General features: G+C 40.9%; 1 protein-coding gene across 1 annotated transcript in view; it reads left to right on the forward strand.

The window, feature by feature from the left end:
• The window catches only part of TTC7A (tetratricopeptide repeat domain 7A), a 388,284-nt gene that overhangs the window by 93,741 nt on the left and 278,714 nt on the right, over window positions 1-15,829 (forward strand). The window contains exons 7-11 of the mRNA XM_075595818.1: window positions 1,398-1,558; window positions 1,962-2,025; window positions 10,859-10,996; window positions 14,104-14,187; window positions 14,259-14,284. Coding sequence (XP_075451933.1) covers window positions 1,398-1,558; window positions 1,962-2,025; window positions 10,859-10,996; window positions 14,104-14,187; window positions 14,259-14,284 — 473 coding nt within the window. The remainder of the gene's footprint in view (window positions 1-1,397; window positions 1,559-1,961; window positions 2,026-10,858; window positions 10,997-14,103; window positions 14,188-14,258; window positions 14,285-15,829) is intronic.

Raw genomic sequence — 15,829 nt, forward strand, 5'->3', positions numbered from 1 at the left:
AGTTCCATTCTGGTGGGCTCAGTGGGTCGAAATTTGCCAGTTCTTAATGCCTACAGTGACTCCACACATTGGCCAAATATCAACTCTCTGTGACCTCCAGAACTGGAGATACAAAAATGCACTTTAAAACATTAAAATACAGGATTATAATGACACATGGGAACAGCGGGGCATACATTTTCCTGACATGACACGGTGTAAGCCGCATTCCTGGACCGCAGTCCAGTTAACCCCTTGCCTCCCTGGTGAGGTCAGGGGGTGGCCATATGGGGTGCAACCCTTTAATACCGGGCCAACCCCCCTCTCCCTCTACAGACCCCCACTATTAATCTGATGGGCCATTAATCAATGCAGAAATGCTGGGTCTAGTTTAAGGCAAGTTTAAGGCATGTGTACCCAGCATGTACCTGGGTCTTTTTGGCGATTGCGACTATTCTAACACAAACCAGTGGCAATCTCTGCTGTACATGGTTACATTAAATGAACAAAGGTTATACCGTCAATTCCCAGACATTTCATGGACAGATAAGGGTTGGAAAATTTGGTACAGGGGATAAAATGGCTATTGAGTGAAATAGTGCTGCTTTAGCAGCACCAAACATCAGCAAAAGGCTCACACCCTTTGGCTGTCCTCGGCTGCGCCAAAGGCTGTCCGCCAGATGTACACTGGAGGTGTTGAGATTCAATGCAGCTGCGAATACAAAGTTATTTGTGTCCTTTTGGCTCATTAACATTCCAGTGGGTGGGGTTGACATTCCACAAAGTACAAGCATATTGTAACCCTTAACACGCTGGTCCTGTGCAGAGGGGAGCTGCTTTTGGGGAGCCCCATCAGGCGTCCGGTTTTGGGGCAATGCAGTTGTACACTGAAATGGATGGGAGTAAGACATATTTAATGGATGCTGACTCAACATTGCATCTGTTCCTAACTCTTGCAGGTAAATGAGGCTCCAGGAGAAGAAAGCTATAAACATGGTAGCTGGGTTACAACATGTACCTGTTAATCAGAATGATTGCTACAAACACATTTACAGCATGGGATATTTACATATACAGGGATATACCAAATACGTAAACATGGGAAGAATGTTGATCCAGGGAGTAATCCGATTGCCAATTCTTGGAGTCAGGAAGGAATTTATTTTTCCCCTTATGATATAATTGGATTATGTCACTGGGGTTTTTTGTTTGCCTTCCTCTGGATCAATAAGTAAGTATACATATAGCATATAGTATCTGCAGTGCTTGAACTTGATGGACGTATGTCTTTTCTCAACCTCATCTACTATGTATGTAACTATATTTCTTTAGCTGCAAAACTCCCGGAGCAGATGATATGGAGTTCAGTGGATTCCAATTGTTTGCTAATTCACCCTTTGCTTTTCATTGTTTACCAGGCAGCGGCTAAGCAGCTGGCTGAGGTGCTGATCCATTCCTTAAGTGAGAGCTGCTACTGGAGCCCCTTAAACAGTTCTCCGCCAGATCCTACGAACAAAGAAGATACTACTTTCCCCCACAACATGCTCAGGCAGAAAGCACAGATTCACTCAGGAGATAAGTAAGGCATTCCCTCTAAGTGGCATGATTTGTCTTTGAATATGGATAAGGTGCAACACTTGCCTTGGGAAGCATTGTAAATTTGAACTAACCCACTTCTGAAGTATTTTTGTCCTAATAAGCAGAAGAAGAAAAAAAAGCAATATCTAGGGAGACGTTGAAGTGCAGTTCCTGTGTATATTAAACTGTAACATGCTGGACCTCAGAGTGGATCAAAGTAAATAATACAAATGTATTTTAACAGCTACTAATTATGTGGAACTGAAAGCAGGTATTATATAGCACATGAATCATATATGACATGTATAATGTTGCTGATCTTCACTGTAAGAGTTGTTAAAAAAAAAAAAAAAAAAAAAGACTTGTGGTAAATAACCTCATTTTTCAAATGTATGTGTTTTCAGCCTGTATTGCCCTCAGGACAACATTGAAGAGGCTCTGCTGCTTCTTTTGATCTGTGAATCAATGGTAAGCTGTAAGGACATAGCTGAAAACATTATTATACTGTCTTTCAATTGCTGATATACAGTATATATAAATATATATATATATATATATTGTATTGTATTGTATGTCTTTATTTATATAGCGCCATTAGTGTACATAGCGCTTCACAGTAGTAATACATGTGGTTATCAAATAAATAACAGATAATATAAATAACAGATCATGGGAATAAGTGCTTTAGACATTAAAGTAACATTAAGGAAGAGGAGTCCCTGCCCCGAGGAGCTTACAGTCTAATTGGTAGGTAGGGAGAACGTACAGAGACAGTAGGAGGGAGTTCTGGTAAGTGCGTCTGCAGGGGGCCAAGCATTATGTATTGTGTTTAGAATATCCACACTGCTATTCATATGCTTCATTAAGCAAGTGTGTCTTAAGGTGGGTCTTAAAGGTGGATAGAGAGGGTGCTAGTCGGGTACTGAGGGGAAGGGCATTCCAGAGGTGTGGGGCAGTCAGTGAAAAAGGTTTAAGGCGGGAGAGGGCTTTAGATACAAAGGGGGTAGAAAGAAGACATCCTTGAGAAGAACGCAAGAGTCTGGATGGTGCATACCGAGAAATTAGGGATGAGATGTAAGGAGGGGCAGAAGAATGTAAAGCTTTAAAAGTGAGGAGAAGAATGGAGTGTGAGATGCGGGATTTGATCGGAAGCCAGGAGAGGGATTTCATGAGGGGAGATGCTGAGACAGATCTAGGAAAGAGTAGAGTGATTCTGGCAGCAGCATTTAGGATAGATTGTAGGGGAGACAGGTGAGAGGCAGGAAGGCCGGACAGCAGGAAGTTACAGTAATCAAGACGGGAGAGAATGAGGGCCTGAGTCAGAGTTTTAGCAGTCGAACAACAGAGGAAAGGGCGTATCTTAGTTATATTGCGGAGGAAAAAGCGACAAGTTTTAGAAATGTTTTGAATGTGAGGGGCGAATGTGAGAGAGGAGTCGAATGTGACCCCTAGGCATATATATATATATATATATATATATATATATATATATATATATATATATATATATTATAACCATGTTATGTAATTCAGGGGTTCTCCACTCCAGTCCTCAAGACCCCCGACAGATCAGGTTTTTAGGATATTCCTGTTTCAGCACAGGTGGCTCAATCAGTGGCTCAGTCTTCAACTGTGCTACCTGTGCTGAAGCCGGGATATCCTGAGAACCTGACCTGTTGGGGGTGGGGGGAGAGAACCCCTGAGCTAAACATTAGCCGTCTTCTGTCAATGTAACTTTCCAAACCCCATTTTCAAGTATAATAAATCATCTCCAAGGCTATTTTACTGTGCCTGTAAATGCACGCATTCTTTAAAAAAAAAAAATCAAGATAGATGTCTGTTTATGTAGAAATAATTTCAGGCACAGTAAAAGCCTCGAGGGAATACAATACATAGTTGTCCTTCAGAAGCAGGGATGTTTTTGTACATTATTCTGACAAGTTAAATGATATGTGTGTGTAGACAAGCAAGCTTACATTTTTTGCTAACGTGCGGGGCGTTTCACAAAATCGCACAATCTGGTAGGGTAAAGATTTGAGTTAAATTTATAAGCACATACTGTATGTAGTAGAAGTAATGCACCCACAAACGCTCGAAAGTCATTTATGGGCAGTGATAGACTGCCAAATGTTTCTGTTGTCATTTTGTTATAATCCTCTTGGTAAAAGAAATGTTCTTGATCATTAATGCGAGGTTTCACACACTGAGTCAGTGACTCTTTTTTTATGTAAACTGCAGTAGTTCCGCACAGAAAGTTCCATTTACTTCGATGGGGCTTTCCGTGCCAGAGCGTAAGATCGATGATACCACACCTTACAGCAGTGTTTTTCAACAGGGGTTCCTAGGGAATCTTGGGTTCCCCGGGCTTCCCTAAACGGTCCCCTGCAATTTTCAGGTAATTTGAAAATGTTATCAAATATAGAAGAAGTTACAATGCATTTGATCTCAGGCGCGCTATTAGAGAGGGTTGGGGTTCCATACAATGCATCTGATCTCAGGCGCGCTATTAGAGAGGGTTGGGGTTCCATACAATGCATCTGATCTCAGACGCGCTATTAGAGAGTTTTCGGGTTCGGCAGGGTTTTACAATATCATTATTGAGTTCCTTTACCAAAAAAAGGTTGAAAACCACGCTTTACAAAATCAGGGCCAGTGTCTGAAGCACCATGTACTGTAGTCTTTTTTTTTATTTTCTTGCTGTAGTGACAGTATTAAGTAGCATCTCAATTTAGTCTGTGTTTTATACATTAATGGGTGCAAGAGGTACTGTATGTCTCCTTAACTGTCTCTTCTAAGAGTCCCTGACCTACTTAAATTCCAGACACAAACACTGGTTTGGAGTTATCTGATGAAGGATATCTGTACAAATTATAGTCCTATTAATTCGGTACCATAATATGTCCTGTCAAATACAATCATGTGTTATATAACATGTGAATTAACGAACAGCACAATTAGTAGGGGTTCTAGATCAGAGCAATAACTTTTGTCCATTTTTGCCAAGTTTGAGGATGACCGATTAACGTTTTTTTAATGTATTTTTTTTTATTGACATTTGGCCATATGCTTTTATATAATAATTATATTTTCTTGTTCACCCTGGCAGTGGGCACCCTAGGGTTAACACCATCCTCAACTTAGTAGGACAGGAAATTGAATTCCTGCAGGTAGGCCATAAAGGCGCCTCCCCACTACCTGCAGATTAGTCTTTTTCCTGTCGTACAGCTAGGAGCAGGTTTTGTTATTTGTGTTAAAAAAGGATTCACCTGGCTGTAATTAGTGCGTTATAGCCAGGGAATCTCAGCCTCTCTTGTCCCTGAAGCTCCAATCGACGTGCCCTGGTGGGTATCAATACAAAGGCCTGTGTGACCGGGCAGTCCCACGGAAGCGTCTCGGAACACTGGGGCAGAACAGCAAGGCTGTTTGAGCAACGGGGGCTCAGTGTGTACCGCACAGGCATCTAACAACGCAGCGGTGTGGGAGAGACAAGCCGGCCGGGTGTCTCAGGCAGAGCATAGCGTGTGCACGTTCTAGCGCGTGTTGCGTCCCGGGGGCGAGGTCCGGGAGATCCGACTGGGCACAGTGTTTGAGAGGAGCACTGACGCAGCCGCAGCATGGAACGCTCGGCAGATAAAAGAAATCAGCTCCAAGACGCTGAAAGGAGTGTGGAAGCCAGCATGGACACTGCTGGAAGTAAAGGGTCGCTGACAAAAATTAGGCGAGTCCTAATTAGTTCTACAAAAGGATAGTGGATTGCAGTAATTAAAGGACTAGATTTTAATTAAAAAAATTTTTTTTTTAACTTTAGTTCTATGCTTATACAAATAGAGGAAGGAACTTCTAAGGGGACAGTAGAGTCCCTGCATCAGAAGAAAAAAGCTGCTAAAAAAAACTAAGTGGTGTGCAGCTTGTGAAAAGCCAGCCTTAGGCCGCGGTCCCAGTGTGCACTGTAGCACCCGTGCCCGGCGGAGGGCGGGGGTGGCGGGCGGGGGCGGCTCGTGCACAGCGTTTCACTGCGGTTTGGGAGAAGATGGAGGAGTTTGCGACGGGGGGCGTGGCCATGACCTCACACGGCTGGTTCGCCCTCACTGGCTGAACCACCAGTGGGGGCGTGGCCACCTCTCCGTCGCAACTTGTAAATACAATTTGGTTGTATTTACAAAAACTTGTCATAGAGCACAGCTGCTAAATGCAGGGGAGTCAAATGAGCAGATGAGTACTTTTCTAGCTTGGATGAAAGATACAGTAAAACAGTAAAAGTGTTTATTCTGCAGTGCAGCAAATAGTGAAGCCACCCAATCCCAAGGATGTATGGCAAAAAATATACATATACCCACACACAAAGAGAGAATTAAGATGGTGGGAAAAGACACAGAACCTATTAAAAGGACATACGTTGCACCAGAAACAATGGGTAATAATCACCACAGATGGAAGCAGCGCAGGTTAGGGAGCCCAATTGGGGGCTTATTGGTACAGGGTTCTTAGACAACCAACGAATAACAGTTATCATCAAACCTGCTGGAACTCAAAGCAGTGCAGGAAGCATTCCAAAGCCAGGTAAAAGATGGAAATGTACAAATAAAGTCAAACAACAGAGCCGTGGTAAAATATATAGCCAAGCAAGGAGGAACAAGAAGCAAAAGACTGAGTCTAACATCAGAGATTCTATCATGGGAAGAAGGCTATGTTACAGATATAACAGCCGTACATATTTCAGGGTCGGAAAATATTACAGCAGATTTTCTCAGTCGCAACCTGATTCACCCGGGAGAAGGGTCGACGGACAACCAAGTATTCCACAGGTTGGTAGAACGCTGGGGGACAGCCAGAGATAGATCTGATGGCTACTCACCAAAACAGAAAGATGGCGAATTATTGCGCAAGGCATTTTCATCCCAGTGCAAGACACACAGATGCCCTCAGTTTCGAGTGCCAATTCAACCTGGCATATCCGTTTCCTCCAATGCCACTAATTTCAAAGATAGTGAGGAAGATCAGGAGCGATCAAGCAGAAGTGATACTGGTGGTACCATATTGGCCGAGAAGACCATGGTTTGCCCATCTCATAAACATGGCAATAGACACTCCGTGGCATCTTCCAAATATCAAGGAACTGATGCAACAAGGACCAGTATATCACCTAGACCCCAAACAATGGGCCTTGGCGCCTTGGAGATTGAGTGGGAGACATTGAGAGAAAAAGGATGTTCAGATAGAACAATAAAAACTTTGCTGGAAGCAAGAAAAAAATCTATTTCAACAATGTACTATCGAATTTGGTTATGCTTCAGAGACTGGTGTGTGAAACAGAGACAAAAGTTTTTTTCTCCAAATGCTATGACACTAGTAGAATTTCTACAGGAAGGGTTTGAAAGATGACTTAGCCTCAGTTCATTGAAGGTGCAAGTTTCGGCATTGTCAGCACTGTTGGAGAAGAATCTAGCAACTGAGAGACTTATCATTCGTTTCTTACAAGCGGTCAAGAGATTAAGACCACAAGTCAAGAGTAGAGTGCTGACATGGGACCTGTCACTGGCACTGGATGTTATCACTATGCACCCATTCGAACCTACCGATCAAATACCCTTAAAGTTTCTATCATGAAAGGTGACATTCCTGATAATTTTCACATCAGCAAGGAGAGTGGGAGAATTACAACTTCTCTGGTCATCCACCAGGATAAAGCAGTGTTGCGACCAGTATACAAACACGCAGGAAACAAAGAAGTCCAGAGCAACACCCAGAGCAACATCCAATGTGACAAAAATATACAGTGAAATACCTATATAGCTCTTGAAAAAAAGGGTCATTTAGTTAACCCTTTGGCCAAAGCGTATAAGCCTGCGAGCCACTTTCAAGGCATGACCATAATATCGCAGGTTCTAACTCTAACTGATCAAAATCCTTATTTACCTCTATAATTAGGGGAAGGATGGTCCTGGCATTGAATCAGTCGCAACCAGCTGCATGATAGGAAAACCTGCTTACTTGGACAGTGGGGGGGGGGGCTGGCGAGCTTTAAACCCTGGTGGGAGGAGCCACTAACCTCCAAAACAGCTGAGACCAGCTGGACAAAGTTAACAAACACACAGATACTCAGCAAGCTCTCAGAAACCCCCCCAACATTACAACAAAATATATATATGTGTGTGAGGATTCGCCATCCTGGCGGTCGCAGACCGTCTCCTCACCTCAACAAACCTTCCATGACGGACACTCTGGGTGCGCGGCCTCGTGGTCCCACTATATATGTGTGTGTGTGTATATATATATATGTGTGTGTGTGTGTGCGTATATATATATATGTGTATATATGTGGTGTATATATATATATGTATATGTAGGTGTGGGTGTGGGTGTGTATATATACAGGCTTACCCCGCTTTAAGGACACTCACTTTAAGTGCACTCGCGAGTAAGTACATATCGCCCAATAGTCAAACGGCAGCTCTCGCATGCGCCTGTCAGCACGTCCTGAACAGCAATACCGGCTCCTTACCTGTACCGAAGCTGTGCGCAAGCGGGGAGACAATAAAGCCTGTTACAAATGTGTTATTTACATCAGTTAAGCACGTATATGACGATTGCAGTACAGTACATGCATCGATAAATGGGGAAAAGGGAGTGCTTCACTTTAAGTACATTTTTGCTTTACATACATGCTCCGGCCTAATTGCGTACGTTAATGCGGGTTATGCCTGTGTATATATGTGTGTATATATATATATATATATATATATTATAATAAACAGGGACCTTAGACTGCAAATAATTACATATTTGATATTTCTTGGGGTTGGCGGAGTACAAGTAAATATTAACTAATTCGAAGTACTTTGCAGAGGCGAAAGCTGAGTTTGTTAGGTTAACCGTGTGTGTTTTAACCCTGATTGCATATTTAAATCACGTGCTCACAAGATGGCTGACCGTGACAGATTGTATATTGGGACGGATTGAGGAGAGATACTGTTAATTTGAGGGACCTTTGCTGAAGATGAAAACTGTGTCAGATAGGTAGCTGTGTATTAACCCTTGTCCCATATACAAGTCATGTGCTCATAGGTGTGCCGTACGTGACAGTCTATGATGAAATCACCACATGACCCACATGCCCAAAATCGTGCCTTACATGTTCACCGTTCCAACTCTACAGCCATTGATACAGCTGATTTAAATGACCAGTTCCCTCTGTTCAATTGTTTTCTTTGCCTCCACACTCATTTTTTCCCATGGGTGTAAAGCTGGGGTTCTCCAGAGCTGAACTGCGTTCATTTCAGATACGGGGACCCCCTGGTTCTCGAGATACATACCACCGGTACTGTCCCTTCCAGGGGAAACAAAATAGCGGTTTAAATCTCTCATGTTATAATAGGAAGCCGCAATATTTTCCGTTGTACTGGCCCGTATGATGATGGGGATTTAAATATGCAGAAAACGGGGTCCCAGGAGACGAAATCAATGTGTTTCAGCTTCAGGGACCTCATGCTTCCCACACATAGGAAAAAAGCATGGGCCAGGGGGTGGGATGTAGAGATGGGCAAGGTTTTTTTTTTTTTGCGTATTTGGATCCGCCTCGGATTGTCTGGTTCCTTTTGTTCTACGGATTTCTGCGAATCGGTCTCAAATAGGGCGATTTGTCTTTCCGGATTTTTCTTTAAGCGTTGACTATCCAAACCACGGATTCTGCAATCCAATCCACAGATTTTTTAAATTCACGAAAGGGACTGCAGAATCCTCAGATTGCATCCAATAGCGGTTTTGGATTAATCCACATGGATTTAAACTGGAACAATCTGTCGTCGGATTTTACACCGGGGAACGGATTTTGATTGAAAGCTCGGGATATTCTGGGAAACGGATTTTGACAGTTTCGCCCGTCTCTAGTGGAATTAGTCCTTAAGAGGGTTAGCCATGTCACCATTCAAGTTTAAGAAAGTCTACACTAAATATCTTTTTCAGAACAGGTATTTGAAAACAGCTGAAAAACCAAAAGCTTGTCCAAAGGTTTTCTAAAGTGGCACTTGTTCTGCTATTTAGCACATTAGCGAAGTGTCTCTAGAGCCATTTTTTCCTGTAAAACATAAAAAGCTCTAATTTGGCACACTAGCCGAGAAGCCGATTCCACCAAAACGGATTTTTTTTTTCCAGTCGCTTACAGTTTGGAAGTATTTGAATAGGCAGGGTTAATTTCAAGTAAATTTAGAGACAATATGTTCTAGGTATAATTATAATTGATCAATACATTTTTAGTTTTATATCCCTGTGCTAGTTCCAAAGAGCTTACTTTATAGCACCACTTTCTGCAAAAGGAATTTCAAAGATGGGAAAGCAAAGAACAGCATTCATTTACAAAATGACAGAAGTTTCTGTGTGTAGTAACATTCTAGGGAGGTGATACCTTGAGGCAAAATTGATGCAAATCGTGCCATTGTATTTTGTGTTTCTTGGTATCACTGTATGAAGGCTCTTTGCTCCAATTTCCACCTGTGTGCATCAGATTGCAATTTCGACAGTGTCCGTAGAAGGCGATTGGGGGAAGTTACGATGCACGATTTGTATTTGTCAAATTTAGCATCAAGCTTTTTTTTTTTTTTTTATCTTTTATTGCATCGAAAAATCTGCTGCATTTTGGGTGGTATAAACCTCTGCAGATACTGTTACTCTTTCTTACATTTTTACATACGTACAAACAGAAAAAGGTGCAGTGCATGTAAAGCAACTTTTCTTAACGTTGAATTTACATTAAATGTAGAAATGGACCGTGTATCAGAAGTTTCCTTCTGTATACGTAAACGTACTCAAATCACCAGTCATGTATTGTATTGTATTTTTTTGGCTTATTAAACATGGTGTATATATACACTTAGTGTATGTTTTCAGTGACAACGTTTGTAAAGATTACACAGCAAAGACCTTATCTTATAAAAAAAAATAAAAAAAAATAAACCGCAAAACAATAATAATTGTTTATTGTCATATTGACATTGGCCAGAAAGGTTTCCGATTTTTTTCATTACTTTGAGAATAAACCTTTATTATTGTCTTTTGATTTTTGAGGCGAAAATAGTAGTACTTAACATTGAATGTGTATAGGCAAGTATTCAGTGCGGCTATTAGTAGAATTTGCACGTACAGCTCCAATTCTGGTCATGGTCAGCCGTATCTAAACCCTCATTTCTTCAGCAGGGCCTATTCATCTTCATAAAAAGCAAAAACAAAAGAGAGCACATTATGTGTTTTGTACATTCATCATTTACCAACAGCTGCTCTGACTTGTGATGTTTTCTTCTTAAAACAGGCAAACAGAGATGCAGTTATTAGCCGTGCTCCTGACCAAAAGGAAGACCGTGCTGTCAGTCTGCAGAATGCTTCTGCTGTGTATGACCTTCTCAGCATCACCATGGGCAGAAGAGGGCAGTATGTCATGCTCTCAGAGGTATTGTAGTCTCTCAGTATGGGAATTTCCCGGTTTGTTGAAGGATAGACCAGCTTTTAAATAGGCATACACAGTTTTAACAAGCTCAAAGGAAGAGGGAAAGTTACCAGTTAACAGGGATGTATCTGTCTGTAGCTTTGGGTTGCAGGCAGCTCCGTGTTCTCTTTAAGTTGGACAATTAAGTAAGAATGCTTGGCATTCTCTTCCTCCATTAATGGTGGTTTCTCTAAAAGTAGTTAATAGACAGCATTAAAAGAGGAAGTTACTACTAATGCATTTGGAATTCATCAACAATACATTCCTGGTGGTTTTAAGCCACTAGTGTGCTTGATTACAGTACACTGTAAAATGTTATTAGCATTGTTACTTTGTTCATGTTTCCTGCAGATATACCAAATTAAGATGAGGTTAATGCACTGGGTACATATTGTCAGTACTGGGACAGTAAAGCAACATTGCAGATTTCAGCAATATTTAGTACACATTTCATCTTAATACAGTTTGATTTGCTTACTACACTGCACTCTGCTGGTGATTTCAGCAGGATAATACAAGATGCAGATGTTAGAGGTCTAACACAAATCAGGGTAACAGTGCTGCATTTACCCATCACATAGCGTTTTCCACTGTCCCTCTCATAGGAAAAGGAGCTTCAGAATCAGCATATTACTCTGATTTGTGAGATGTAAAGAGAGGCTAACAAGCAGTAACTGGGGATATACACTCTACAAGCAGTAACTGGGGATATACACTCTCTACAAGCAGTAACTGGGACATACACTCTCTACAAGCAGTAACTGGGGATATACACTCTCTACAAGCAGTAACTGGGGATATACACTCTACAAGCAGTAACTGGGGATATACACTCTACAAGCAGTAACTGGGGATATACACTCTCTACAAGCAGTAACTGGGGATATACACTCTCTTCAAGCAGTAACTGGGGATATACACTCTCTACAAGCAGTAACTGGGGATATACACTCTCTACAAGCAGTAACTGGGGATATACACTCTCTACAAGCAGTAAGTGGTGATATAAACTCTCTACAAGCAGTAAGTGGTTATATAGACTCTCTACAAGCAGTAACTGGGGATATACACTCTACAAGTAGTAACTGGGGATATAGACTCTCTATGAGCAGTAAGTGGTGGTATACACTCTCTATGAGCAGTAAGTGGTGGTATACACTCTACAAACATTAACTAGTGGTATACACTCTCTACAAACATTAACTGGTGGTATACTCTCTCTACAAGCACTAACAGGTGGTATACACTCTCTACAAGCACTATCTGGTGGTATACATTCTCTACAAGCACTAACTGGTGGTATACATTCTCTACAAGCACTAACTGGTGGTATACACTCTCTACAAGCAGGAACTGGTGGTATGCATTCTCTACAAGCACTAACTGGTGGTATACATTCTCTACAAGCACTAACTGGTGGTATACATTCTCTACAAGCACTAACTGGTGGTATACATTCTCTACAAGCACTAACTGGTGGTATACATTCTCTACAAGCACTAACTGGGGGTATGCATTCTCTACTAGCAGGAACTGGTGGAATACATTCTCTACAAGCACTAACTTGTGGTATACACTCATTACAAGCAGTAACTCGTGGTATACATTCTCTACAAGCACTAGTTGTTTTAGTGTTGTACAGTACCGTATATCAGGGCTGTTCAGGTTCAGTCCTTGGAAACAAACATGAGGCCAGATTTTTTTTTTTTTTTTTTTTTAAATAACACTTAAATAATCAATTACAGAGGCAGTCCTTCCTGGGACCAAAGTAAAGTAATGGAAGTGGCATTTTCAAAATGTAGGTGTTATAGGGTTTTTGTTTTTTTCAATTTTAATATCTCCACAGTAATTTTGGCTAATGATGGCAGCCTAAATAGTCCAAGAGACTGTGGGAAACAGCAATAATTATAAGATAACATTCAATCTCTGATGAGGGGGATTGGATCTTTCCAAGGACACAGATTACTTTGAAAAGTTAATAATAAACCAAACTTTTTTTTTAATCCCTATGGTTGTCCTGAAATCCCGGGGTGCTGGTTGCTGTCACGGACTGATCTTGGGGAACTTTGTAGTACAGTAATACAACATTTTAAAAGCCGCAACCCCGTCTGGGAAGTTTAAAAACAATTTTTTTTTAAGTTTACCTGAATCGGGGGAGGGGGTTCCTCCAGAGCTGATCAGTAGTCTCCGGGGACCCCTGTTTAAAAGATAATGTTTTCAACTGCTGGAGCAAGCCCTTGCTCCATAGCTCACTACTCCGGAACCTGGGGGGTCCCGTAACATTGGATGTACTGTAATTTGTGAACAGAGCGGATTGTGATTTGATTGTGTAGCTGGAGATGGTACAAACCGGTCAGTTCACTTTACATACCATAAATAATCTGAACTACAGTAATACTCCATTCAGCTCAGTATTTTGCTTCTATTTTCCGAAAATTGATGTGACCATTTCCGGTCTCCTACATGATATCTAGGATTCGGTTTAGGTGATTTGGTGTTGCCAGAGAGATTTTTTTAGAGAAATTCCCATTCTATTTAGGGCAGAGTAAATGGCCTTCGAGAGTTCTCGCTCTTCCTCAGGTCCATATCAGGTCAGCAATGCTACTTAATTTATTATATTTAACAAATTGTGCACTGGTGAAAGCCTGTATAACTTGAAGTTCAATATCAAGAAGCAGGATATCACATTGACACTGAGTAAGACATTTTCATCCTACTTGGATGTGAACTTCTGCTAAATTTGCCTAGTGAATGGTTTTATTGAATGAAGAAAAGGTTGATAATTAAGAATAATGTACCTCTGCAATCTAGTTTTGTACAAGTCACTTCATCTTCCAATTTGACTAATTTAGAGTCGTTTTGCAAAATTTTGTAACAGATGTTTGACGGACTATGAAATTATGTTTTCCCCCAATTCTTAAAAAAAAAATGAAAAAGATGGCATTTTTTAATCATCTTCATGGCTAGGTACCATTTTTAGATAAGCAGCTGTCTAGCTTTTCCTGTAGCGTTTAGTATCCACTTGCTTTAATGCACTAACCCCCCACATATTTTCATATTATATTTTCCAGTGTTTGGAGAGGGCCATGAAGTTTGCATTTGGAGAATTTCATCTGTTGTACCAGTTGGCTTTATCCATGATGTCTTGTGGCAAGGTAATAAATACTCTTTAACCATTTAGGCACATTTGTTTACACTTCAGCATTTTCTGTTCATTGTTATTTAGTCGAGTCAACTAATTTCCTATGTACGGTAAGTAAATGTGGGATAAAACAAACCGAGCGTGAGGGTAAGGCGAAAAAATAGGAATCTGGGCTTGTATACTTTATCATATGTTTTATGAGAGCTGAATTCCTACAAGCTGCAACATCAACCTTGGTCCTCCACCAGTTTGCCCAAATGGCAGCGGTGCGCAATTCTGTGCCTGGCTATATTTTCCATTTTGCTCTGACAGTGCAAAATACGATCCGTACAGATATGTATATTTTATTTCTGATGAAAAACCATCAACTCTTGTGCCGCCTCCTTCTTTGACATTCCATCTTCATTTGTGGCAATGAATGGTTCAAAACATTTCCCATGTAAATTATTATTACTATTATTATCCTTAATTTGTCAAATGCCAACAGTCATTTTTCGTATATTTTATATGACGTGATTTTAGTCTGGAATTACCCGTGGGCATCGCATTGATAGGATGGTGTTGGGATAAAAGACTTCTGCTTTTCTTAACGAACAGATATTGCAGACATATTGGTCCCGCTGGTGCGTTGCAGCGGGACACACACAATGTGCCAGCGGAAGCAGACGCCATCAGGTACAATAATGTATCCTGCAGTACATGTGTATTGGACTCTTGCACTGGATAGGTATCATGAAACATTTAGGCTTTGATATTCAGTACAAACTTCACACTGATTGCCTTTCTGACGTTGGCTTGTAAGGTTGAGAGAACATATTTCTGTGGGCAACATATCTCAACACACCGTATACACTCATGGACCCATGTGATCCTGTCAATGAAAGGTTACTTTAAAAGGTGGTTGCAGATCTAAGAATTTATTTTGGGGGGGAAAATGGGCAGAAAATAAAATGTGTTGGTAAGATAACCATTGTGCAATACTACAAATGTTCTAACACATTTATAAATGTTCATATACATTTTTAAATTATCCAGTGTTCTAGTCCTTATAGAGCTAAAGCAAAATAAAATAAATGGCACCTAACCATGTATACAGTATATAACAAATATAGTGGATGTGGAAAGAAAACAATGTACATCATCCGCAGACCCATAACTGTTTTTAAAAACAACTTATTCTCTCTCAATTAATAAACTACACTGGGTGCTATCAGTAAAGGTAATATGCAAATTGAGACAAATCCTGTTGTCCAAGAATTGTATAGTTTCCTACCTCAAACTATACAGCATATTGACGAAGTAATATTGCTGAAATTAAAATACTGTTGATATTACTGAAAAGGACTGTGGGGGTTTATGGAGAGGAAATTGTTAGCAGGGTGTGGAATCCATCTTGTCTTTGTGTGTTATGTGTTCGTATGCATGTTGATGCAAGAGTGAACTTTGCTCCAGAGGGGTGGGGAAGAGAATATGGACTGTGCCTTGTTACTCAAACACTCAAGTGTTTTGGTCAGCTAAAAGAACCAGTTTAGTTAGATGTATTGATCTTTGGAGTCAGTCTGGGATAGATAAGAAGACCTGTAACTTGATTGGTTAAGAAGAGGATTCTCCCCTCGTGTACAGGGAATGCTGTGATGTGATGTCATTATACAGTA

This window comes from Ascaphus truei, chromosome 4 (genome assembly GCF_040206685.1).
Source record: "Ascaphus truei isolate aAscTru1 chromosome 4, aAscTru1.hap1, whole genome shotgun sequence".
In the NCBI taxonomy this organism is placed as follows: Eukaryota; Metazoa; Chordata; class Amphibia; order Anura; family Ascaphidae; genus Ascaphus; species Ascaphus truei.